At 33.7% G+C, this 27,612-nt stretch overlaps 1 protein-coding gene across 1 annotated transcript in view; it reads left to right on the top strand.

The window, feature by feature from the left end:
- The window catches only part of LOC109601849 (potassium channel subfamily K member 18), a 95,367-nt gene extending 68,405 nt beyond the window's left edge, over window positions 1-26,962 (top strand). The window contains exons 3-6 of the mRNA XM_049970345.1: window positions 23,020-23,196; window positions 23,936-24,178; window positions 26,106-26,400; window positions 26,490-26,962. Of these exons, the coding sequence (XP_049826302.1) occupies window positions 23,020-23,196; window positions 23,936-24,178; window positions 26,106-26,400; window positions 26,490-26,904 (1,130 nt within the window). The 3' untranslated portion in view covers window positions 26,905-26,962. The remainder of the gene's footprint in view (window positions 1-23,019; window positions 23,197-23,935; window positions 24,179-26,105; window positions 26,401-26,489) is intronic.
- The last annotated feature ends 650 nt before the right edge of the window (window positions 26,963-27,612 follow it).

Below are 27,612 nucleotides of genomic sequence, written 5' to 3'. Positions count from 1 at the left end.
GACCCGAAACGTAATAACAAGTTTTCAAAATGAATCCTGCACGGCAATCTATTGTTTCCGCTCAAAAATGTCTCCTGTAAAAGTTCTTTATGTGTAATTAAAATAACTCCGAACATTAATCTTGTAATAATTTATTGACCAATTAATTGGGAACAACAATAAAACATAGTAATCCTGAAACATAGCAAGTAATAATAATAAAACTTGTGGCGTTTGAAACGTCACAAACCTTTGAGTCTGGGATCAATCAATCAACCTGTTTGGTAAATCGTGGACGAATGCTCAGTAATTTTCGTTGCTGCTAAAACTGCACAAATTTCGAATATTAAAAACTAATAAAATGCTAATGCGGAAGACGATACTTTTATTTTCTTTTGTAAAGCAGAGTTGATGTTTGTTATTAAAACTGCCAGGATCTGGTTACGAGCAAGAATTTCAAAATTAAATAGTTTTTATCAAAAAATTTATATTAGCACAAAAATTACGTTTTCAGTGCCAAACTGTGTCATTTTCCGATGATTATCTCGGACTAGAGAGACACGAAAGGAAAGATTTCCCCCAGGACTGAAGGGAGGAGGTTTATCTCGACTAATTGCTTTCGGAAATTTACTTAATCTTGTCTTTATGCACAATAGCAGTTTTAGTGTGCTGCAATATATTTTCCATGGTTAATCACTTTACACTTCAAACTAATTTTCCTGCCGTGTTACCGTTTAATTTTCTGCATAATAGATTTATGAAGACACTCGATATAACGATTTTGCGAAGCCAACAACTAAAATCATTTAGTACCCACAAAGGACACGAACATGAACAATGCTTGATTGATACCTGATTATTTATTGAATATCGACCTTTAAATTCCCCTTTTTATGTCTGGAAGTTACAAAAACATTATTTTTGACCCACTTAATTTTTAAATTTATATTGATTAATTTTTTGTCGTGCTCTTTATCAAATCTTAAATCAATTACAAATAATTCAAAGCAAAAAAAAAACAATTTTGTTAAATTTGACATAAGCATCAGTAAATCAGTTTTCTAACTTTAAAAGTGAACGTATAGGGAATACTAAAAAAATGAATAATGCACTGAAACACGAAATCATTATAATTTCCATAAAGTTAATGAATATTATAATAAACTCACTGAATATTTCAAATTTTTTTGCATTGATGGAGCGAATTTATTATTATTTATTTAACTCTATTTTGTGTTTCATTTCATTTCACATTGAATTAAATTAAATTTTCGTACAGGCTTAAATAAATATTCCGTTTCCATATTACACAGTGAGCCAAAACGTATTCAGGTAATAATTTTACGTAAAAAAATAATTTTCTTCTCCCTCTCTTTCGTTGGGCGAGTTCAAGAAAGGCGGCCACTTGAAATTCCTGATAAAATATAGGGTCGATTCCTGCAAAGAAGTAGTAGATTATCCCTTTCACAAATACGACGACATATTTATACGTTTATAAATTTCCAGATTAAAAACTCCCCCGAAAACTCGTGTGCAATTTACTCGCGGGGAAAACCTAAATCTAAAATAAACACAAGTAATATGTTTCGAGTTTTTCCGACCCGCTGCGGAAAAGAAAGTTTGCTTTCCGTAAATATAATCATTTACGGGGTATTAGGATTTACGTCGACGTCGGCTTTATGAAAATATGAACTTCATAATTTCACTTTTTCAAGTAACTTCACCGAAACTTTTCGACCACCATTAAACCGACCCTCATTTATTTCTCTTAAACAGCACCCAAAAAAAACAACGAAAAGAACAAGAAATCGGAATTTTAACAATCGACACAGTTTTGCGGAGATTTCCCGGGGAAGATCGAGAGCCCTAATGAATATGTAAAGTGTTTGTCCGGCCGACTTTGAACCTCCGGTGGTCTTTTCCACCCTCCGGCGCCTCGCAACCCCCATGAATTATTTATCCACGGCCGCGCGAATTTCCACCCTACAACGCCCGACTGTTCGCTCCTCGAAAATTGTACGTTTGCATCACATTTGGCAAAGTGGTTGGCAAATATACCTCGGGCCGAGTGTGCATTTACTACCGGTGCATTGTCATGCTAAATAAGATTTCCACTGCGACGGAAAAACGCTCCAATGTGCCTTTTAAATGCTGTTCACGTCCCCCGAGGCACCAAAACGTCCAATATCAAAGGTCAAATGTTTTGTACGGATTTTACATGAATTATTTACTTTGCATTTTACAATTGACGTTCATGACTATTTACCTACAAATTTGTTACTTAATATTCTAGTTTTACAATAAAACACTCTATAAACTGATTATGGTATTTTATTAACTAACATAACTTACTGCAATAAATTAGAGCTTTTAATACACGTATAAAATTCAATGATCAAAATTATAGTTCAATGATCATTTAAATTATTGTGCAACAACATTAAATGCGTTCTATAATAACCATATATAAATAATTATAATAACGACATATGCTAAAATAATTATCATCAAAATTATTATCAAAATATCATTACACAAACATTTATAAATATTAAATACACTGTGAAATAATCATCATTTATTAACTAAAAAACTATTTGCAAGATATTGTCGATTTTATATAAATTTGATTAATTATTATTATATAATTATGATTAATTCATTATTATTATCATATACATCATATTATCAAAGTGATACTTTAATTAAAGTCAACTTAAAACACAGTAAATTGCCATCTTTAGTAGATACTTAGAACAAAATTTACGATAATTATCATTATTATTAAAAGAATATTCAAATTAAATTAATTTTAAACATACTATAACATAACAATCAATTACGAAATATAAAAACTTGTCAAATTTCATCAACTCAATATCAACATCATCTATCACCAGAATTATAATTTAACATTTAAAGATCTTAAATACACTGTAAGTTTTATCTTTTTTCGTTTATAAAAATTTATTGGAATTTTATAGAAATTTGTGAAATATATTTATGATAATTATCATCAATTCAATTTCATAACTATTGTGCCGTCTAAATTATAATTAAATGAACATTTAAATTAAACTCTTAATTTTCTTATTAACTGCATACCATAATTATTATCAAACATAACTATCATCAACTATTTATCATATTAATTATAATAAAAATTAAAAACTTACTGCAATAAATTGTGATTTTCAATCGGTTCTTACGTCTAAATTTATGATTATCATCAATTCAATACTATCCAGATTACAACACAATGAACGTTTAAATTAAAGTCATCATAAACTGTATAAATTATAATTTTGTATTACCTAAAAATATTATATAAATTATCGTTTTCAATCGACATTTACACCAAAATTTATAATAATTTAATAAATGTTGTTATAAATACAATACAATATCATCATCATATCAAATAATCAAAATTATAATGAAAGGAAAATTTAAATTTAAAAATAATTTATCATTTATATAAGTTATTAAAATAAATTGTCCTTTTCAAACACCATTCAAGCCAAAATTAACTTTAATTATCACATTATCAAAATTTGAATGAATTCAACTAACATATAAATTAAGGTTCCTTATAAAACTCATCTTTTATGAACTATAGTAACTCACTAACGGCAAATTTGAAGATCGTTAACATTTATTCTGTATGATCATACACCATCATCATCATATCATATTATCAAAATTATAATTAAGTTGACGATTAAATTACTGGCATCTTATCCAAACATTTCTTATTAACTGCATACAATAATTATTATCAATAATAACTATCATCAACTATTTATCAAATTAACTATAATAAAAATTAAAAACTTACTGCAATAAATTGTCGTTTTCAATCGACTCTTACGTCTAAATTTATGATTATCATCAATTCAATACAATGTAGATTGCAACTCAATGAACGTTTAAATTAAAGTCATCATAAACTTACTGTATAAATTATAAATTGTATTACCTATAAAACATATTATATAAATTATCGTTTTCAATCGACATCTACACCAAAATTTATAATAATTTAATCAATTCAATGTCATCATCATCATCATTGTCATATTATAAACTTTTAATTTATTGAAAATAATCAATGTTTTTATAAATTCAATATTATCATCATATCATATAATCAAAATTATAATGAAACGGAAAATTAAATTTAAAAATAATTTATCATCGTTTATATAAGTTATTAAAATAAATGGTCCTTTTCAAACGCCATTCAAGCCAAAATTAACCTTAATTATCACTTTATCAAAATTTGAATTCAACTAACATATAGATTAAAGTTCCTTGTAAAACTCATCTTTTATTAATTATAGTAATTCACTTAAGGCAAATTTGAAGATCGTTAACATTTATTCTGTATGATCATACACCATCATGATCATATCATATTATCAAAATTATAATTAAGTGAACGATTAAATGACGGTCATCTTATCCAAACACATAGATAATTTAATTTCGCCCAACCTTGTAGCGGTGGTGAATTTACATACGGTTGGAAGACGTTGTCCGAGAACCGTAACAATTGGCCACAGTCCGAGTCCAAAGGTCCGAATTAGATAACGAGAGAAAGACCGGAGAGAAACCGGTCGCACTAATTAGAGCAAGTGGCTTATCTTGGAAAGGATTGCGGCCATTTAAAGGACCTAACCTTGTTATTCCGGCATTATTACTTGACCTCCAGTCTGGATCGTCGAGTGCGCCAACAACACTACTCGACGGCCGGATAATTAAATCCGCATCCTCGTTTAATGTGGCGGCGAAAAAAATCTCGTTAAAAATTCATAAGGCCACGCGCGTACGTAATCGTGTTGACGGGGCCATTTATTAAATTTCGGCGGCAAAAATCCGAGGCGGAAACGCCGAAAGGGTTCTCGTGCCCCCTTGTAAGGTTTCGCCAGGGCTTTATCAGATTAGCGTGGCTAAGTGTATGTAATTGAATTGAATTTATCGATATCGTGTATCTAAATGTGAGTTCGTTTCCTAACATCCGTTATTAAAACTATTAAGTCATAACTTATACGTAATTAAACGTATCAAACTGTATTGATCGTATAATATTTAATTTAAGTCGACGAGCTGTTTGCGATTGGCAAAATAAATTACATTGAAAATTAAATCAGAAATGCAATTTTAAAGCACGATTGTTTAACAAAATTATAGTGCAGCTTGTAATGTTGAATTTTAATCCGGCAATAAATTGAATTTTTGCAATCATTCGTTTCGGAATTTAACAACTAAACATTAAAAAGCAAGTTTTCATTCTGTTAATATGTAAAATTGCTTTTATTTCAGTTGAAACAATGGCGAATGCGCCGGAAATGCCTTTTCCATTTTCAGTTTCAACCCTAAAACAATAAAAAACAACTTTTCCACCGACCAAACACTGAAAATCGTTTAAAAACACCTTTTCAAAAAATCAAGTTCAAACAAACAGAACTTCGAACACACAAACAATGTATCATCCGTGAACAAATCAACCCTCAGACATTGATCGAAATATAATGAAGTTAGGGGTGGTTTTAAAATTCGGAACGCGCGCCCGCAAAACCATCGCTCAAACCATCAAACGGACTTTTGTACAGGTGTTTTCGGCGTGGCGGATTTAAAATGGTAATTTCCCCGCTGCAAAAAAAAAATGGGGAAAAAATCGCGATCACGATAAGAACATTGTGTCGACGGAAATATCGACTCGTGGAATTTTTGCGGGGGCCATTTTTCAGCGCAAATAGACCGTTCGTATGCATAACATCGAAACGCGATGTCGTAAAACACCCGGAGGCGACGTCGGCCACCGGATTCCGCGTTGACCCCCGCGCCGGCGAGCTGAAAAAAAAAAATAATGCCCGAAGAACGAGTCAATTTACCGCGTTTTTCTCCTATTTTGGGGTTTTTACATAAAGTCTCGCGGCGATCCATCAACCTGGTTTACGGCTTTCTGTTCGGCGTCCCGCTTTTAACTCGCCCCCGCGCACACACAGACCAAGTCGGACCGATGCATTCATAAATCGGGCGGTGAAAAGGTGGAACGTTACTCGGTTTCGTTGAGTTATCGCGGCCAGAAAGTCACTCACATTCTCGGAAAGTGCTTTAAGGAATTGGTGCTTTGCTGTGCAAATCAAGTTTGCAGCCAACTGCGGTTTATGTTGTTTACTGTTCACAATCAAAAGAACTGTATAATATAAAATACACGAAATGTTGTTATTTTGTGAAAAATGGCGAATGAGACTGGTCCTATTTTAAACTGTTGTAAATGGTGAATGCGCATAAATTTGGTACATTTGCCTTTCTACATTATTTCAGTATATATTGTGGTATTATGAGAAAATACTCTGAGAGATTCTGTTTGATTTATAGGATTATTAAAAAACATTCAGATCCGCATATATATTTATTTTTTCTTATCCATTTTTAACAAAATTCGAGTCCCAGTTCCTATATAAACCATCAGGTGTAAGTTAGGGTTGCTATCTATAAATTATAAACAATTATTTTAATATTTTAATTATATACTTAACACACTATAAGCGGGTCGGGTAAAAATACCCGTCTCGAGAATTGTTAATTGTTAGCGGGCCGGGTAATTTTTACCTTTTTGAAAGTACTTACTTTAAAAGCGGGGTGAGATGATTTTACTCTATTGGTTTACATACGGAACTGAAAAAATTATCTCTTATTTTTTGTTGTCATTCAACAAGTTAGTTTGGACTATTTTGCTACCCGCCTATAGTGTGTTAATATTACTCTAGTAAATAACAAAAAAAAATCCATTAAACAAAATACTGGAAAAAAATTATGTTCATAATAACATACAGTGTGAAAACAAGACACTCTCATAAAATTTATATTTTTTATCATTTTTTTTTTTTTTTTTTTTCAATTGTAAAGCATAATAGTATGAATTACAAGGTTCTAGGCGGTAAAAATATACAAAGGTTGAGTTTATTATGAGTACGACTACTCTCTACAATTACAAACTATGAACTACTCTAAAAAAACAAACTAGACTGCATTAGGCAGCGTTACAAGCCTACGCTTTACTAGAAGGTTTGTGCTAATTCAACAAAACATAGAACTACAACACATGCATAAAAGACAAGAAAGTTATTGTTTATTGATTCGGTAATTTATGTCACTTTTTTGGCTCAAAACCGATACCTACAGTATCATTTTTTAGACATAAATATTGAAGAAATCACTCTAGCAAATTTTTTATAGCAACACCACTGAATTAAGCATCCCCCGAAAGATGAGTACTACACAGGGTAACTTATCCGAAATATTTTAATCAGATATGCACTTCTAAATAATAAGTCGATTTAAAAAAAAATCTAATAAAATTCCAACAGAAAACGACTAAAGTTTGTAACAAACTTTACTCTACAAAAGCTGTTCAAAGTTTTCTACATTGACCTGCAAGAAAACTTGGGCCCGTCTTATACAATTTCGTCGTACTAGTTCCAACTGCTGTTCCCGGAGACGTAGATTATAGGCAGACGTTATGATCCGGTCACGCAATTCACCGATATTTTGTACTTCCATATGGTATACTTCGGTTGAAACAACAAAAAAACAGATAAAAATTGTTTGGGTTACAATAATTGAAAATATTAAGAAGTAATAAAAAACTACAAAAGTAAGGTTTAACATTTTTTATCTCGTTTTCTGTTGGACTTTTATTAAGAAATCGACTTATTATTTAGAAGTGCATAACTGGTTAAATAATTTCAGATAAGTTATGAAACACCCTGTATAGTCTTCAACTTGAAAATTTAACATGGATTGCAATTGAAGAGACAAACGATGCTCAGTATTATTCACGAGCTAATCCATATTTTGCTCAATTTTAGATAACCATCGAAAACGAGTACGAATAAGACCAAGAATATTAAGAAATCGAAGAGCATGACAAACGGTTCATCTATTTGGAAGTTGTGAAATTATAGATTAAGCTAAAACATGTTTAGGAGGAATATCCATTAATCATCAGTTATAATGAACAATGACTATTTTTATTTCTCCATGAGAATTTTCAACTGAGTAGATCACATGTAACATAAATTAGATTAATGTAGTATATGGTGCAGTTGTTGAAGAATACCATGAATTACGTGGATTCACTCATTTGCAGATCTCAAAATTTTTGATCATGTCTCTAACATAACACTTAAAATCATTTAACACATCTAGAATTTCTTCAGTAACTTTGGAAGTACTAACATATGTCCGTAACTTATAAACAGGTAATAATTTTCAAATTTTCAAAATTAAACACTTAGTAATCGAAAAAAAGTATTATTTGTCTGAAAAAAACTACCTACAAGGTAAAGCGTTCGACACGTCTGAATTTAGAGGGAGACATCATGCATGACAAAGACAGTAGAAGCCTGCCCCATAGTGGGAGACTTACTGTCTCTATTGTACATGATGTCTGTTTCAGGATTCAGATGGATCGTAGTGTATATGCAAAATATAATAAAAATATATAATGCTCAGAATATTAACTAAAAACTGTTTTAAGAAAATTAACTCTATTCCTTTTTTAGCTTAGACATACTCTTTACGCCCACTTTACGACATTCTGTGTTTAAAAGATTTATTAATAATTTTAGTAATTATTGATTAATAATATTTTTTCCATATTATAATTGTAAATATTTAAAGAGATATCTTTTGTCCTTATTTATTAAAATATTTCATTTTGATGAATTTATATAATTATAAAAGAACTAGAAATAGAAGACTTTTTTTGTCTCTGTCGTGCTTGATGTCTCTCTCAAAATTCAGTTGGATCAAACGGTTTTATTTATTTTTATTAATAACTGCTTGATATCTGCACGGCCTACGCTATTAAACAATCAAAATATTCTTGAACAATTTCTTTCCATAGTAGTTCCTAAAGTTACTGAAGTAATTTTGAATATTGTAATATCACATAATTTTCAAGACGTCTTTGTAGCATGTTAGACACTTGCTTAAAAGCACTGAAATCTGAAGAATATGCTGGTAATTTTAAATGAAGAACTTAATGCAATTCATTTTTTTTTATTGGAACAAAGAGGGGGAAATCTACAAGATGTAATGCCGGACTTTACCGACTAAAAACCCCTCTCCGGGCATCGATCAAAAGATCATGGCCTAAGAGTAGTTAACCATAAACGTTTAGGAAAATAGAAAGAAGGGAAAAATAAAGAAGTACGAAGCAATCGCTACATAGTAAAGAAAAGATGTCCCAAAGAGACGCAGAGGTCTAGACAGCCAAGAGACAAGGTCTCTTGTATCTGTCGGATTCACAGGGTTGGATATCATGCAAGCATGCAATCTCCGGATTAGAGTGTTGAAAGATAGATCTCCGGAGATTGAGGGCATGCTTGCGCCGCAGCTCCGAAAGAGAGGAAATGTTGTATTCTAAACAGACTTGTCTGTTACGAACATAGTATGGGACACCAAGGGCCGACCTCACTAGCCTCATGTAGGTCCCTTGCAGGGACCTAATGAGCCAAGGAGCGGCGGTGCCCCATATAGGAAGAGCATAGGTGAAGAGTGAGCGGACTGTCGCGTTAAAAACGCCTAGTTTAAGAGAAGAGGAAAGGTGTTTAAAAAAGAAGAAAGATTTCAAAGCAACAAAGGCTGCTAGAGCTTTCCCCCTTACCAAAGCGACTTGGGGGAGAGAAACTGAGTTTCTTGTCAAGTATGACACCCAGGTACTTGGCGCAGGGACTCCACTCAACTTGATGATCATTGATATGGAATTTAGGTGGTAGCCTTCGTCGATTTGAGAGGAAGATATCTTCAGATTTAGAAGGATTTATCTCCAATCTCCATCGAGAGTACCAACAGAGCAGTATAGGCAGGAAGTTCCCAATATGGACCCCCGCATAAACTATACATCTGTGGGAGCTAACTAAGGCAACGTCATCGGCATACATTGCCATAGTAACTCTAGGACAAGATGGTATGTCACTACAATAGAGATTGAAGAGAGTAGGAGATAGTTTGGAGCCTTGCGGGACACCAGCGGTAATAGTTCTCGAAGAAGAGAACTCGCTTCCAACCCTGGAACGAAAGAAGCGGTTGGAAAGGAAAGAGTGGATAGTGCCGATCAGATAAGAAGGAATGTTTAGCAAAGTCAGTTTGTGTATTAGACCAGCGTCCCAGATCCTGTCAAACGCCTGCTTGATATCAAGGAGCAACATGGTACCACGCCTTCCAGCCATATCCTCAGTCACCCGCAAAAGCTGATGACCGGTACCATGGCCTCGACGAAATCCAAACTGAGTGTTCGGCAGGATATGCTGGTCAGCCATAAATTCGTCAATCCGAGTCCGAATAACCTGCTCCGCCACCTTGCTTAGCGAAGAGAGAAGGCTAATGGGACGGTAACTGCTAGCAAGGTGGGCAGGTTTGTTAGGTTTTAAAAAGGACACTACCGTCGCCACCTTCCATGCCGACGGGAAGTAGTGGAGACGGAGCATCGCATTTATAATGTTAGTAAGCATTGTCACCTAAATGGTAGCAAGCTTCCTAAGAGCCACGTTGGGGAATGCAATTCATTATGTTCTTCTACAACTGTACAATAAACAAAATCTAATCTAATCTATGTAATATGTGGTAGTAGTTTTTATGTAGATTAGGATTTTCATCGAAAGACAAAAACAAGGTTCCAGTATTATCATTAAAATTGTTAACTCGATCAATGATGTCCCATTTGTATGTGAATGTATAAATCTATTTTCCGTCCTAATTATATTGCAGCACAAACCCCAAACTACGACTTTCAAATAGTCGAACAATCTGATATACTCTTCGAATTCTTAATATTCAAATCGTAGATTCATATTCGACGACTATTTAAAATTAACTCGCTCGTGAATAATACTGAGCACACTTCATCTCTTCATTTATAATCGATGTTAAACTTAACTCCGATGTTGTCGAAAACATAAAAGAAATTTTTAGTTGTTGTTCTGTGCTGATCTGTCTCTCTTCGTTCAAGAACATCTCCAGTAATTCTAAACGTAGCCCAAAAATAACACCTTTCGAAACATTAAAAGAGCTCGCAACTTCAATTTGAAAAGAACCATTTTAAAGCATCTCTACAGCTCTATTAACTTCATCTTGCGTCAACTTGTAATGAAGCAAATTTTTACTTGCAACTCAGGTTAATGAGAATAAATTGAAATGTGAAACTAACAACTCGTCAGAATTTTGTTGAATTTTTATAACCTCAAGAAATTGCTAAGTTCTTAGGATTTTATAACCCGAAACAACACCTAGATATTTTTTGTTAACGTAAGTAACCCATATCCCGAACTCATGTGCCGAACAGTTTATTTTAATTATATATTTGACATTACAAACACGTCTTTATTTTAGTATAACGTATGATGTTAAAGAAAAGTAGTAAATGAAATTGATGAGAACTACTTATCGAAACCCACAGACAATTATGATAAAACCTACGGGGATTAAAACGCAGAAAGAAAATAATCAATCAATTAGTTACGTGACAGGAACATTTAGAACCCGGTAAATCCTACAAGTTAGAAAGGAGAAATCTTAGTTTCCTGAACGCTTAATCCTTCATAATCCAACAAAAAATAATAACTGTTGCTTTTTGAAAGTACATTTAACACTTAATTTTAATAAATTTGAAATATTTATCTTGGAACAAATTTTCATATAAATAAATATGTATATTTAATCTATAAAATAACCGAAAGTTGCAAACCACACAAATTCGGCTGTTTACAAATTAACAGTTTGATTGCCAATCAAACACAAATCAACGATTACCCAAACAACAATAGTAGGTACGTTTGCGGTGCGATAAATCCGGGGATTACCCGAAGCCGAAACGTTAAGAATGCATGCCGCTCCGAATGACGGTAAAACAACAGAAGTGAACGGAACATTTCTCTTAGTTGCATGATTAATTCGTTATAATTACATTCGAAATACTCCCGGTGTATAATGGAAACTCCCCTTTGATATGCATATTCCTGAAGGATCTGCGTTTCGCTTGAATATAAATTGCGTTGATTATAGATACGGAAATCGTTTGAAATTTAATTAGCCCGGTCTTGTTCTCAGCCATTTATTTAATGGGAGCAAAATACTCGGCGTTTAAATGTTTGCATAAGGGTTGTTTTGTTATCAACTTTGAGTGGTTTAACTGTTGTTTTCGACACCAAATACAGTTATTGACAATTTTAAAAATAAATAATTCAGAAACGTTTCAGGCGCCAGATTTCCATTAAGCCGGCAAGGGGTTGTAGATGGAAAAGGGTGTCCTGCGGGGTGTTTTCAAACATCCACCAAAAAGACACACCAGTCCTGCTACGTGTTTAGGAACGAAAGGTGGATTCGTTCAATTGGTCGTAACAGATTCATTTTCACTCCAGGAATTCGATTTCATGGCCCCAGGCCTCGAACCCTTTACAAAAGGGTGGAAATATTTCTGATTTAATTGTGTCGCCGGATTTGAAAGTTTGTTTTTGTTTGGAAACAATGACCAGCACAAAAACGTCTCCACCCAATACAGAAATTGAATCGCATTGCATTACCAATAATGCCTCAGGGACAATTCCAATTACAATAATAATACGAATAGGATTTAATATGCAGGGACCGATTCTCCTGTCGTGTTTGTCCTGCAGGAGTTTATTACACCCCCGCACTCGGACTGATGTATTATCGTGAATACCAAGTGGGGGCAAGAAATTAGCGCTTAATCCGCGGGGTAAGGCCGAAACCCCTGTCATCCTTGACGGAGGTCGGGAAAAACGGAAGGATTACAGGACGATTTAAGGTTTTTTTTTCGGCTAGGGTCAGTTGTTTAATTTGCTCCCGAGAGTTGTTTTTACAAGTGATGAAATTGTTTGGAACGCGGATAAATCAATTCGTGTTGTTTTTGTTGGATACGGGACAATATGATTGAAATTGTCTGCGGGGAAAGTTTACTTGGATGAACCAATTTAACAACTGAGAAAATACAAATTAATTAAATTTGGTTCGGTGTGAGCGAACAATTTCCAGTTAATTTTCTTTATTTTGGAACCGAAACGAAACTCTATTATTGTCTGGAACAATATTTGTCCTTAGAACCGGAAATTAGTGCATATTTTATACAGTCGGAACTATTGTATATTACTGCAACTTTTGTGTAAATGCCAAGGGAAAAATAGACATACAAAATTACCGGGGTTGTTATAAATTATTCATGGACTCGTGCTTTTAGTAATGGCTGTTTTGACAGGCAGAGAATAAAGCATTAGAATCTGTAAATTGGCTGCCACTTTTGTTTTATATTATTTTCAAGTACAATCAAATACAATTTATGTACAGCACACAGACATTTATTTGTGAAATTAATAACATTCAATGATTATTTCGTTGTAAAGCATAATATATAAAATTAATTTGAACAAAGAGTGGTTGCACAGTTTCACGTTACAGTTACCAACTTCCGTGCAACGCAAAGTTATTTCATTAAATCAAAAAACCGGTTCGGATTCAAGACATGATATCCGACTCGGCACTGAAACTTTTCCGGGACAATTCCTTTACGTTCGATGAATTTTTAAGACCGTAACATGAATAGAACATGCCGTCCAAGTTTTTAATAAAATTGAAAGAGTGTCGACCAAAAAAAAAAACATTACAAAAAGTTCATTTTTCTTACCAAACTCTACACGACTTGTTGATTCCTTTAAAGGAACAACCACAATCAACCTTTGCTTAAAATTTTTCTCATTTATTATTAATAAACGTTTTGCTTTAAAAGAGATGTCAGGACGTCACATCTACACAGGTAGGTCATCAACTTAGCCAGTACGTAAATGATTAAAATACGATTCGTATAGATAAGAAACAAAGATGAGATTAACCCTTTTTACATCGAAGCCATCGATTGATAAGGGTGGAAAAGATTGGGTGAACGTGTGTACTTCTCCCTTTCTAGCGTTTTGATGGATTTTCGGGCTCACAATCGCAGTCAATCACGTGATAGAATATCTCTCGTGGCATGAATGTGGATCTCCCCTCGCTCCACCTCTTGGTCTATCTTCGCGCCATCCAATTTCATTTATGCGCAAATTTCATATTACGGGGAATATTGTCGCGCCGGATCACGACGAGATTTTTTGCGAACGGGAGTTTGTAACAAGGTGTTTTGTGTCATGATAAAATTGGTACACGACACGAGTTCATGATGGAATTTTACGCACCGGATCTTAGTTAATTAAAGTAAGAAGAGACTTGTTATTCGGATAATAAATCCTTTCTAATAGTTTACAAAATTAATCGAAAGATCAATAGTAAAATGTCTGTTTTTTGTTAAGTAATGTTCATAGTTTGTGCACGTGATTATAATGTGGTGCCATCTCTATAAGCTGCTAATTTATGGTTCAATGATCAAAACGTCTGTTTAAATTATTATCTTGAATTAGTTAATGATGGAATGGGAAACTGGAGTAGTGAAATAACTCACAGGATAATATTCCAAGTCCATTAAATCACCTGAACGGGATGGCGTAAACAAACGACCGAGAAGCGATGCATTCAATCAGTATCTCGGACCGTGTCCGACTAGTGCATCGTTCCCCCCGGAAAGCCACATCTATTAGTCGAAGACCCTTCTCGATGCTTGATGGAGGATGCGGGTCGAGGGAGACTCTGTCCCGTGTCAGTTCTAGTTGATTCCTACATTCGTCTACTCGGACGTTAATTCGGGGGATCGAGGTGCCAATCCGGGATGTTTAATATTTTCCGGACTGTTGGTCGTTTTTTTTTTTTTTGTTACGAGGGAGATTTATGGGACACTCAATGGTGGACGTGTTAATTTACAACCGGCCTTTGTCTTCGATTATATTTATCCGATGCAATCTGGATTCTGATTGGAAATGCATCGAGGCGCGATGCACAGTCGCACAGACCACCCTCAAAAATCGTGAATCAGATTTATCTTCTATATTTTAACACATCCGACTAATACTATTTTCTTTTGTCTAAGTAGAATCGTTTGAGCGTGCATTCGAACCGAAGAGGAAGTACGTGTGGAGCTGGTTGCCAATCCGCCGTCACTATAACGTGGCTCTATCTTTGTTTCCATCCTTGAAGCATTTCACTAGAAGCAAATATCCGTACGTTTTCAGACGTGCTCCCATTGTGTGTGTGCGAGATTCGCATATGTGGTGTTCCGCATAGTTGAAAGGGTGCCCGGGCTGCGGTTATTAATCTCATTAATGCTTCGACGTCGTGTTTCCCGATCCGACGGTTTCCACCATTTATGTCGATCGGTGCGGATGCACTCCTGCTGAATTATCTGCAGGAGTCGTTAATTGGAACCAAAAAAAAACAAATCGGGCTTTGATTAAAAGAGAGTATAGGGGTTGGCTTTGCGGTTTATTTTGTAGTTTATCTTCATGTTAAGAATAGAAATCGGACAAGCGTGTTTGTAATTTTCGACATTTATGTGATGTATCTGTTAATGAAGCGCTCTTTTGTTGTAATTTAATAAATGAATTTTAATGAAACATAATCGGGCACCTTTGTTCTAAATAATTTGACTGAAAATGCTTGTCGATCAGAAATTAACATCGAATTACATCCAAACTATTGAGTTTAATTAATTTTTGCACATTTTACAACAGAAATCCATCATATATTTCATTTATCTACATTTGGAAGTTTTATGTAGTAAAACACCTCAAAACAAAGCAAAACTCGCAAAACAACTCGGGTTACAGCTTCCCATAACTAATTTTAATTCAGTACGATTCGTTAAAAGTTACAAGCAATCCGAGTAAATCTTGAACGTAAATGGGAATATTAGTTTTTGATCCGCGCCCGTGTGTTTCATTCCTTGAACGATTTTAATTAGGGTGTAAATCACCCTCGAAGACCTAAATTGTATTATTGTTGTTTTATCTAAATGAACAGTTTCACATTAAAGTGAATGTAATGTGAAGGTGTAAGAAATTTTGTTCAAACAAGTTTAATAAATGTATTTTTATATAGGGATTTTGTTTAATGTGTTTTATAATGGGATACATCGTGTGGTTTAACTGCAAAGTTTTTATAATTTTAGTTATATTCTTAAAAGTAAATCCGAAAAGTTTAAACTTTAAACTTCAAAACTGGTTAAATTAATGGAAGTTACGAGTATAGTTTATAAATCAAATCATAAACGGAATTGTTGGCATTTTTAAAACGTTTGCACGAGTTATTTCGAAAATTGGCACAAATGGACAGTTATTATAATAGAAATAAATCACTTTCGAATATGAACGGCAATGAATTTAATTATTGTTCTGCTGTTCTATAATTAACGAAATATTACGCTATTTCTGTACGCATGTTAACTTTGCAATTTGTTTGTTCATTATGAATGTTAATGTTCAATTTATACAGAAAAAATTATTTCCATCAGTTGAATAAACATTACTGAACCGGTTAATGATGTAATTAAAGGACATTACGGCCAACATAAACCAATAGGTGACGCCACATCCGTCTCCATACAGATAGGCAACTGGCACAACAAGTTAAAAAATAAGCGTTAGAGTTTGAGGAAGAAGTATGGTACCATTAAAGTGTAATTCAAAATATTTTAAGGCATCAAACCGACGAACAGAGGATATATAGTCAATGGATATAGTGGCATTAAATCGCCTGCAACATTTCAGCCCTGATTGATGACGACATTTAAGAGGTATCGACCTCTTTAAACGGCTCGTGGTATTATTACCCGGCCACGCCACTTATTGCAAAAGTTCGGCTACGAAGTGGCGCGCGGTTTAATTGAAATCGTACTTAGCTCGAGTTTAATCCATGATTTATGCCGTCGATTTTATTTCGGAACCCTTTTAAACGCGATTTAATTATTGATATCGCGCTCCAATTCGTTTACATGGATTTATGGGGACGGAACATTTTCGTAAACAATCAAGAATGTGGCAAGTTTATCCGTGTGCTAAGCCCAATCAGTAGAATTGCCGCGGGACCATTTTATGGCTGGGGCGGGAATCTATCAATCAGTTAGTGACAACGACAGCCGGAAGAAACTGTGTCGGTTTTAAAACTGACAGGATACTTTGAGAAATATTTTCTCCTTTTTTTTCCTGAAACGCCAATTTTGAATGTCAATGAAACAAGATGTTTTCCTCCGACTGTGGCTGAAATTTACAAGGTAGAGATAATAAATTTTTAGTATGCAACGTTGCACTTTAAACTTCCCTTCCAATATATAAATATTTTTACTACCAGAAACCTACAAAGGACGCATAAATTTTGATAAGGGACTTAATTGGTAATCCAGCGTTATTATGTCCTGTAATAATCTATTAAGCATTAATTTATTAAGTAATACCCTCCTCTGGCAGTGAGTTTAGAAACAGTTAGAGTCGGAATACGGTAGCCAAAAATGAATTAACGACCCCATAAAACGTAACATTCCCATAAACCAGAAAACCAGAAGCGGAAAAACCAGACACGCACAATTCTAAGCCTACAATAAAACGTAATTTTCCTGTTTGTATACGAAATTTACACATGTGATCAACAGATAAAAACCACAAATCCGTATAACAATCAACTGTGCAACTATTTATTATTACACAATTAATATTCAACAAATTATTCAGGCAACAGCTTGTGTTTCCTGATTTAAATTTAATTTCGATATAATTTTGTTGTGCTATTTGTTCAGTTACGAACATATATAATTATGTTTGTCCAATTGTTTTATTCGGGTTTAACAATTTTTAGGACCATGTTGGATTTGAAAGTTTTGTTGTTGTGGTTTACTCTCGTTTTTGGGTGCGACGCTTTCGAATACACGATAGGAGGAGTATTGTAATATAAAACAATCATACAACCCTTATATTAACAAGAAACTTTCCAGAACAAGGTACCGAAATTCGACAGATTCAATGGCATGTGTAGGGGCAACAAAGACACCTTAATTACCTTCGATTATTATGGAATCAGACACGTTGAAAACAAACTCATAATGAACTGTACGATTACAGTCAAACAAGACATTAACGTGCCCCCAACGGTATGAAAACATTTTGGATTAGGGAGTTGTTCACTGTTTAAGTTCTTGCAGATGACGTTAAATATTCAACGGTGCAAATCGAAGGAAAACCTGGATTCGTGCGAGAACTTCTTCAACTTTAACACGAAAAAGTACTGTCAGATGATCGGTTCAAATTCGGATCTATGGAATCCATTTTTCGGCACCATCGAACCTAAATGGAAGTGTCCGATTAAGAAAGTAGGTTTTTCGATAGTTTTACGGTGGTTTACATGTGTTTCTTTTAGGGAATTTACAAATCAATCAACAGCGAGTTCGACATAAAAGCGATACTGTTGTTTCCGGTCGACGGTTGGTTTTGGAGGGTGCGCGGCGACATGTTCGACGGAGCAACTGGAAAGAAAATCATGTGCGTTGTGGTGGAAGCAACGATTTACACGAAACGTAATTAATACCGTTATAAAATAAAACAAATAAACCCATGAACATTGTCTGGTAATTTATTACGACCCCCCCCCCCCCAGAAAATGAAATCACGTCCGAAGTAGGAAAATAAACGTTAAAAACTTTTAACTGGCTTAAAACTCTGCTTTGGGCTGGAAAAAAGTTTTGCGGTTTTTATTCCCGATTTTACGGATCCATTGTTTTCGCAACGAGACAACGGAAAACATGAGGTTTTAAATATTAGTCCCGGTTTTATGAACGGGCGCCTGTTAAAATTTAATTCGCCGGATCTATCGTTTTATAGGGTAAAACGTCTTTGAAATTTTTCAAACATACCATAAAATTGTTTTGTTTTTAAGTGGAATAGGAAAGGAGTAAGATATTTTTTATATGTTGTAATAAAACTTACACAAAATAAACTTTTCCAATACGTATTTCACACATTAAAACATTCAAATTTAATATCCGACCCTAAGCTAATTTCCAGCATCGTCAAAGATGGAATTTAATTAAAAATCTTGACCTCTTTGAACCCATGCGTCGAGCATCAGGGGTTTTATTGCGCGGAAAATAAAGCCGGGGCAACGCGTCAAAAACACACTTTCCGGACCTTCGCAATGGGAATCGCCAAGGTAATTGTGTGATGTTTCGGTAAATCCGGCTCAAGAAATATAACGAAAAGAGCGCAAAACACGAAAATATTTTATGAGAGGATTTGCCACATTTAAATTCGAAATTTTATATTTATAGTAGCGATTTAATCAGGGATTCTCATTATAAGCTTACTAAATTTAATATAGGGTGTTACAATGGAGTGAATACAGATGATCATTAAACAATGTAAAACCCCTATTGTTTATATTGTCGATTAACGGCTGAAATTACTGTGTAATTCTACTCTTAGTTAAGGCATCATTTCCATTTTCTAATATTTTAATGATAAATCTAATAATATTTAATTCCATTTGTAATATTTTAATTTAAATTCATAAAGTTTATTGTAATTTTAATATCATTTTATTAGTTAAATTTTAATCCCATTTTTAATAATTTAATTTTAAACCTAACATTTTAATCATAAATACAGTATTTCAATTTTAATTCTAATATTTAAATTGTAATTTTAATATACATTTTATTTCCTTTCTTATTTGCGGCGTCATTTTCATCTGATTAATTAACTTTATTTTGTTGTAATATTGTAATTGTAATTATAATATTTTAATTGAAATTCTAAAATTTAATTATAATTTTAATATGTTAATTCTGATTCTAATAATATTTTAATTCTATTTTTAACAATTTTATTTTAATTCAAAAATTCTTATTTTAGATTTAATATTTTATTTAAATACCTGAGTCAATTTTATATTTATCATTTTATTTGTAATTGTAATATTTAAATTATATATTTGAGAATCAATTTTAACTCGAATATTTTAACTATAATTCTAATATATTATTTTTAATTTCTTTATTTCATTTTCATTTAATTCGTTAATTTTAATGTTATACTTTAAAATTTTAATTTTGATCCTAACAATTAAATTTTATTAAAACATTTAATTACAATTCTACTATGTTAATTCTAATTCTAATAATATTTTAATTATATTTTTATTTTAAATTTAATATTTTAATTAAATATCTGAGTCAATCAAGATTTTAAATCTATTATTTTAACAATAATTCCAATATATTATTTTTAATTTCTCTCTTTGTTGAATCATTTTCATTTGACTGGTTAATTTTAATTAAATGTTATACTTCAAAATTTTAATTTTAAATGTAAGAATTAAATATTATTAAAACATTTAATTACAATTCACTATGTTAATTCTAATTCTAATAATATTTTAATTATATTTTTAACATTTTCATATCAATTCTAAAGTTTTAATTTTAAATTTAATGTGTTAATTTTATTTCTAATAATTTAATATCTGTTGTAAAATTTTAATTTTAAATTTAATTGAATATCAAATATGTTAGTTTCAATTAATTTTTTAAAAAATTATAAAATTAAAAAATTTTAATTTTGAGTATAACAATTAAATTTAATTCAAATATTTAATTATAATTCTAATATGTTAATTCAAATTCTAATAATAATCTTTTTCAAATTTTAATTCTAAAGTTTTAATTTTAAATTTAACATTTTAATATTACCTCTAATATTTTAGTCGTAAAATTTTAAATTTAAATTTAATATTCTAAGTAAATTTTATATTTATTATTTTAATTTTAATTCTTATATTTTAAACGGATATCTTATAGTCAATTTTATATCTATCATTAATTTAATTAATTACAATTCTTTTTTTTTTAATTGTTATTCTAAAATTAACAATTCCAAGCTAAAAAATCGACTAAAAATTTGTGTTTATTTTGATAGATAATTTTTGACAATATTTTCTTTTCATAATTCCTTAGTTGTCTTCTTGTATATAACTATAATTATAATTACATTTTCTCTTTTCTATTAATATATTTAATGATATTTCTTAAATAAAAAACTTTCTTTTTTTCAAGATAATAAAGTATCTCCAAATTCATGACTTAAATGGATAAATTTAAAATATTTGTTAAAAAACTATTAAAATCAGTACGCATTGGCATTCGAATGTGAATATATCCTAATTGCTTCGAGTAATCGATTAACCACAAGAGACCTTTTTTGTTGAGTGTTTAATTTCCTATATACGTTTCTCATTATAATATTTATTTATCTACGAGATATAAAATTTAGAAGTAAAAAAGATGTTTTTGTAAATTTCTTGAAACTTTGTCCTCCAATATTTTTTAAACGGTAAGAGCTATGAAAAAATTGTAAGATACTTTCTTTGTATAGTGTTAAATTTCCTAAAAATATATATGTTGCACATTTTATAATATTTATTTATCTCCGAGTTATAAAATAGAAATTTTTGCTAAATTCTTCAAACTTTGACCTCCTATGTCTTCTAAACGGTAAAGAGTCATGAAAAAATTGTAAGATATCTTTTTTGTAAAACATTCAATTTCCTTGTAAATAGAAATTTTCTATTCTATTTTATTAACAAAAATAATCGTTTTTTTGTTCTATATATATATAAAGAATATATTAATATATGTATACCATAATTAATAAATTGATTATTATAATTACACATTGTCTATCAAACCAATTAACTGTCCGAACTGTCGGCTAATTGGATAATTTGCAGGCCCAAACACATCGCGAACGTTTGTAAATTTCCTTCGAGTCGTAAATGTTTTCGAGGATTAAGTTTAATCTGCTGCTGGAACTCTTGTTTTTCTAGCAGGAAGCCGTTCAATTAACTTGGGACAATGCGATTCCGTGCCGTGTCTCTGACACCGTTAAAGAGTTAAACGAAATAGATAATAACTAGAGAAAGAGGCGGCCATTGTTTTTGTTTAATATCGCGGAATAACTGATAAAAATGCGGGCACAAACACGTTTCCGAATTACTGTTCAGACGTGCAAACGACTCTTTTTAATGTCGGTGGACGTATTAAAAGTTGTTTTTTTTTTTTGGGGGGGGGCGTCAGATAAAAAATTGTTGCAATTAAAATTAAATAACTCGTTCGGAGTTGATTGGAATTTAATTTCAATATAATTTCAGCTCAACAATAAGTGTAATTAGTTCGCGCGGCACTCGTTTCATTATGCTTTAAACATCGATTAATCTGAAAAAATGTACAGAACTGTTTTATTGATTCTTTTAGCTCTTGATGTGGATTGTGTAGATTATATTGTTGGAGGGGTAAATTGCTACTTTATGGGGTTGTGTGTTGACTAAAAATGGTGATTTTCAGAACAAAATTCCGAAATTTGATCGGTTCGATGGTATGTGCAGATCAAACAAGAACACATTAATTACTTTCGATTATACTGGATTAGATGTTGTTAACGGCAAACTTATTATGAACATCACCCTTACGGTTAAACGAGATTTAATTAATAATCCCACGGTAACTGTACTGAACCTCTAATAAAAAATAATTAATTATTTATTGATTTTAGCTGTCTATTACCATACAAAGATGTAAGTCTAAAGAAAATTTGGATTCGTGTGAGAAGTATTTCACATACAACACCAGAAAGTACTGTGAAATGCTTACGTTGTCATCACAAATGTGGAGTCCATTTTTCTCTTCTATAAGACCAAAATTTACATGTCCTATAAAAAAAGTATGATGCATTGTCCTTTTACATTGTTGTCTTTCAAATAGATATTATTTTTAGGGTGTTTATAAGTCTGTAAATAGCGAAGTTGACATCAAGTCGATGGTATTATTTAGTGTCGACGGTTGGTACTTTAAAATTCACGCTGAAATGTATGATGGAGTGACTGGAAAAAAGATATTCTGCGTTTTCATAGAAGCTACGGTCAACACCAAACAAAACTGATGATGTAAAATCAAAATACACCAATAAAAGTTCATTTTCAATCTGAAATTGTTTTATTATTTGAATAAAACCAATTTTTGAACCCCGTTAAAGATTACGTTTTGCTTTCCAGAAAGACTGAACGTCCTGTACGAGAAAAACTGGACGCGTCTGGTGACGGAGCAGCTGAAACGTTTCGAACGAGCGGTCGCGGAGAGCGGCAGAAACGACGCCAGCCCCAACGGCATGTCCAACCACTGGACGTTCGGCGGGGCGCTTCTATACTCGCTCACCCTTCTCACGACTGTCGGTAAGACACTTCATCTCCCGTCGATGTTTAGTTGGCGTAAACATTATTCCGTGGCGGAATGTCGGTCCCATTTCCATATCGAACGGAGGTGGCACGTGGCCCGGCGATAAATTAGGCGTTTTTGCTGCCGTCACGGGAATTCGTATTCACGACGCGGCGGTTGCATACAGGGAATTCCTCTCAGGATCCCCGTTATTTGACTTTGATACACTCGGTGCGTGCCGCAAAAACGTCCCGATCGCATTTGTTAGTCTAATCGGTTTAGAATTAACACGTATGTTGGCGGGAATCGGGCGGGACGTGCTAATCTAATTTCCAGTATGTTAAGTCACAGTTCAAGTCAATTTATGGAAATTGTAACAGTTAACGGATTTGTCGACACAAAACTAAGTATCTCAATCCTAAAAAATGTTCCTAATCCAGTTATAAAATAGTTTGTGGCTTGGAAGAAAATAGAGAAAAATGAGTTGACTTTAGCTTAAAGTTAAACCCATAAATTCGTAATGGAATACTTCCACCGGAATCGTAATCCGTGCACCGATTTAATTTAATTCAATCCCACATCCGACTTTCATTTGGCATCGCTGGCAGAATAATTTTTCGTCCGAAGCTCAAACACCAGTTAAACTTCACAAATCCCCGACAAGAAATCGGATCACGTACCGAAGTTATGCACAATAATTTCGAATCGATTCGTTTTTACAACCGTAATTTATATAGGCAATTTGTTACGTTCCAGGCAACACGAGACTGACTCCGAGGACCGCTATGGGAAAAATAGTGGCGATAATTTATGCAGTTATAGGTGTCCCGCTTATGCTCATACTGTTGTCAGCTTTGGGCGGCATGCTGGCGTCCGGTGCCAGGCGAGGATACTCGAAATTATGCTGCAGGCACAACAAGCAGACCCTCAACCCCACCGTGGGCTACCACAAAGCGCCTTCCAGCCCCACAGCCAAACACTTCTGCAAATCTCACGAAGGTAAACCCACACATATTCCTTAACTTTGAACGGGATTATTATCAAGACCAGAAAACATTATTTTAGCAAGTGTTTCGGTAGATCTCTAGAATTAAAGTACTACTCAGGTAACACAAATACATACCTAGTACGTGTCTACGACGTCTATCTGGGTTAAAATACATCTCAGAGACGTCCTGTTTACATCTGGACGACCGGGGGCCGTACCTGTTGCCAAACAGATTGTCCCCGGGACGTTCCCTATAGACGTCTCCGGGACGTACCAAATAGATCCGTTCATATGAAGTACAATGACGGAAGAAGAACTTACCCAAAATGTACCAAAATATTTTTCCAAACAGATGACATTCTAGACGTTCTCAGAACGTCCTTTTTAGGTCTAAAACATCTAAGTAGACTTAATTTGGAACATTCTAGGGGTACACGGTACTACCTCAACTCTCACTAAATAGATTTTGTTTAAATCAAATAAAGATTTCCTTTGTTTGATGACAATATAAAACTTGTTGATAAAACTGATAACAACATTCAAAAAAAATTAGACAATATTAATCAATGAAGCTTAGTCAATACAATTTCTCTTAATGTGTTTACTCAATTTCCAATATAACATCAGTGGAACCCGAGCAAAATATATTGTTGAATATCACTTCCGAAAAAAAATTAACTTTTAATCATCTCAATTTCTACAGATCTAATTAGAGTACGAAGCAATCATTTGGATTTCACTGTATAATTTACACCTACAACATATAATGAAGCAGTTTAGTGCCTTTTTAAAATTTTATTTTTTCACTATGGAAAGCCACAGGTTGTGGCCTTTCCCTTCAGTTAACAGGTGGATTGAAAAGTAACCTTGACCACCAAAATGCGCTGCTATTGCGAAAAAGATTATGATGCTTTATAGCCCATTCATATTTAGACCGAAATGTCAAATTTCAGAGCGATAAAGCCCTTAGTTTTGTTTTGACAACTGATTTCGGTTACGTGTTTGGCATCATGATTTTCGTTCTCTCATAAAACATTATTTTTTGGGAGACAAAACGGCGAAGGAAACAAAAGAATAGTTGGATAAATATTATGGGGCTAATGCTCCTTCAGATTACACCGTGAAATATTGTTTTCGTGTATTTCATGGTGGCCGAAAACTCCACTGCCGATGAAGTCCGTAGCGGCAGGCCCTCCGATGGGATTGTCATGGCATACGTGGACTACCTCAAAAAAGGAAAAAGCATCAACAGCGAGTATTACTGCGCATAATTGGAGCGACTGAAGTCCGAAATCGCTGAGAAACTGCCTCACATGAAGGGTTTTTGTAAGGCAATGCGCCGACACACAAAAGCATCGATTTAAGGCTCCAGTTGCTTCCCCATCCACCTTATTCGTCAGATTTAGCTCCATAGGACCATTATCTCTTCCCAAACCCCAAACCCGGAAAATTAATTTCAATTAATTAATTCAAAAAGTTGAAAAATCGCTTCGAAGACAATTATATTGAATAATAAAATAAAATTCTATCAAAAATAAAGATTTTTCTATGCTAGCCTACGAACTTTTCAGCCCAACTGTTATTCAGATATATGTTACAATTTTAAATTAGACATGACGATGTTTACATTTACCTAAAAAATAAAAATAGGAATGTTTATTTATTTATCTTTTCATTTAACCAAATAATGTATGACTATTATAATATCCAGAAATTTGACATTTCTTGAATTATACTTGACTTTACTAATTAGTAAAAGCTGAAGAAAGTAGTTACTTAATTGTAAAGATCTACCAAAATATATGCCCACATTTAATTCTCCATATACTGTTTTGCGGTCGTCCAATATAACAGTATTTACTTTATGACATAAAACTGTAAACAATTTTTATTATTTTTGATAATATTTGTATTAACATAATTTGGATGTTAAATTAGATTCAGCGTCAATTCAAATAGCATCAGCGCACAACACGCCGAATCACGTGAACTGCAAACCGCCGCCTCAGTTCCTGGACCACCAGGAGGTTCCGAAACGCGCCCTATTGGCAACCGTACGTGCAAGTCACGCAAGAGGTCGGTGCAGACAGGGTGTGGTACGACAGATTCTCACCGATCCCCCATTGTGTCCCACGCATTCCCATCACGGGACTCCAGTCAAGAATTCTTTGATCATCGGCATGTCATCAAGCGACATCGACGACGCAGACGATAACGACGACAACGAGCACGTGCAAGTGTTTTTACATATTCATTCGATTTATACTATAACTTAATTAGTATTGTCCGCGAGTGTCGCAACTAATAATCGAAATTGTTCAGTTCTTGCAGCCATGACACGCCGTCGAGGGTGCCGCTGATCTACCGCTCGGAGGAAAGCAACGGACGGTCCGGCTCGCCGTCTGGATCCACGTCCCATTCACCGACAGTGCCTGCCAGTCTGGTCCTGCTTTTCTTCGTCTCGTACGTGGCGATGGGGGCGGCGGCGTTCGTATCGGCGAGCGGTTGGAGCTTCCTGGACGCCACCTACTTCTGTTTCCTCGCGCTGTCCACGATCGGGATCGGGGACGCGTTGCCTCAGAACGGCGATGTGCACGCACAGCTGCAGCTGTTCGCGTGCTGCGCTTACTTGTTCTTGGGGCTGGTGGTGGTGGCGATGTGTTTTAGTTTGGTGCAGGAGGAGTTGAGCGTTAGGTGTAAGCAATTCGCGAACTCGGTGGGCATTTGGAGGCATTAAACTTGGTCAGTGTTGAGGACGCTGTTGTTCATTTATATTTAATTATAAAAATTATTGACTTTAATCGTTGTTTCATTTATATCCCCAGATATCATGCAGCTATATAAAAAAATGCAGAAATCTCGTAATATTGTTAAATATTGAGTTAAATAAAATAATATACTCTTGTGTATGTTATTTATTTTACCATATTCCCATATCAGTGTACATTGATTTATATAGTGTAACGGAAATACAATTAAAAGATTTCGCAAATTTCTAAAAGTAAGTTGAATTTACAAAAAAAAACGTAAAAAAAAATAAAAACTTTATTTAAAATATAAAGAAAAAAATATATTTCACTCAAAGAATAGACCCGTTCTTTAGTATCTTCGTAAGGATGGGATCGCTGCTCAGCTAAGCCATGTGATATCGAACGGAATGAGTGAAAACCAGAAGGGACTACATCAGGTGAATACAGCGGATGGGAAAGCGTTTCCAGGTAGGTTTTCACTGGTTTTGCAAAACGAGACCGATCGACGTCTTGTAACAAAACCACTTTGTCGTGTTTCTGTTCGTATAGCGGCCAAACGTATCAATTGAAGTCTCATTCGGTTTGAGCAGCTCATAATAAATTACACGCTGCAGATCCTACCAAATGCAGAGAATAAGCTTGGAGCCATGAATATTTCGTTTGGGGACGATGTTGATGTATGTCCGGGCTTACTC

The sequence above is a fragment of the Aethina tumida genome, chromosome 1 (genome assembly GCF_024364675.1).
Source record: "Aethina tumida isolate Nest 87 chromosome 1, icAetTumi1.1, whole genome shotgun sequence".
Taxonomy (NCBI): Eukaryota; Metazoa; Arthropoda; class Insecta; order Coleoptera; family Nitidulidae; genus Aethina; species Aethina tumida.
This window is presented reverse-complemented; position numbering and strand designations above follow the sequence as displayed.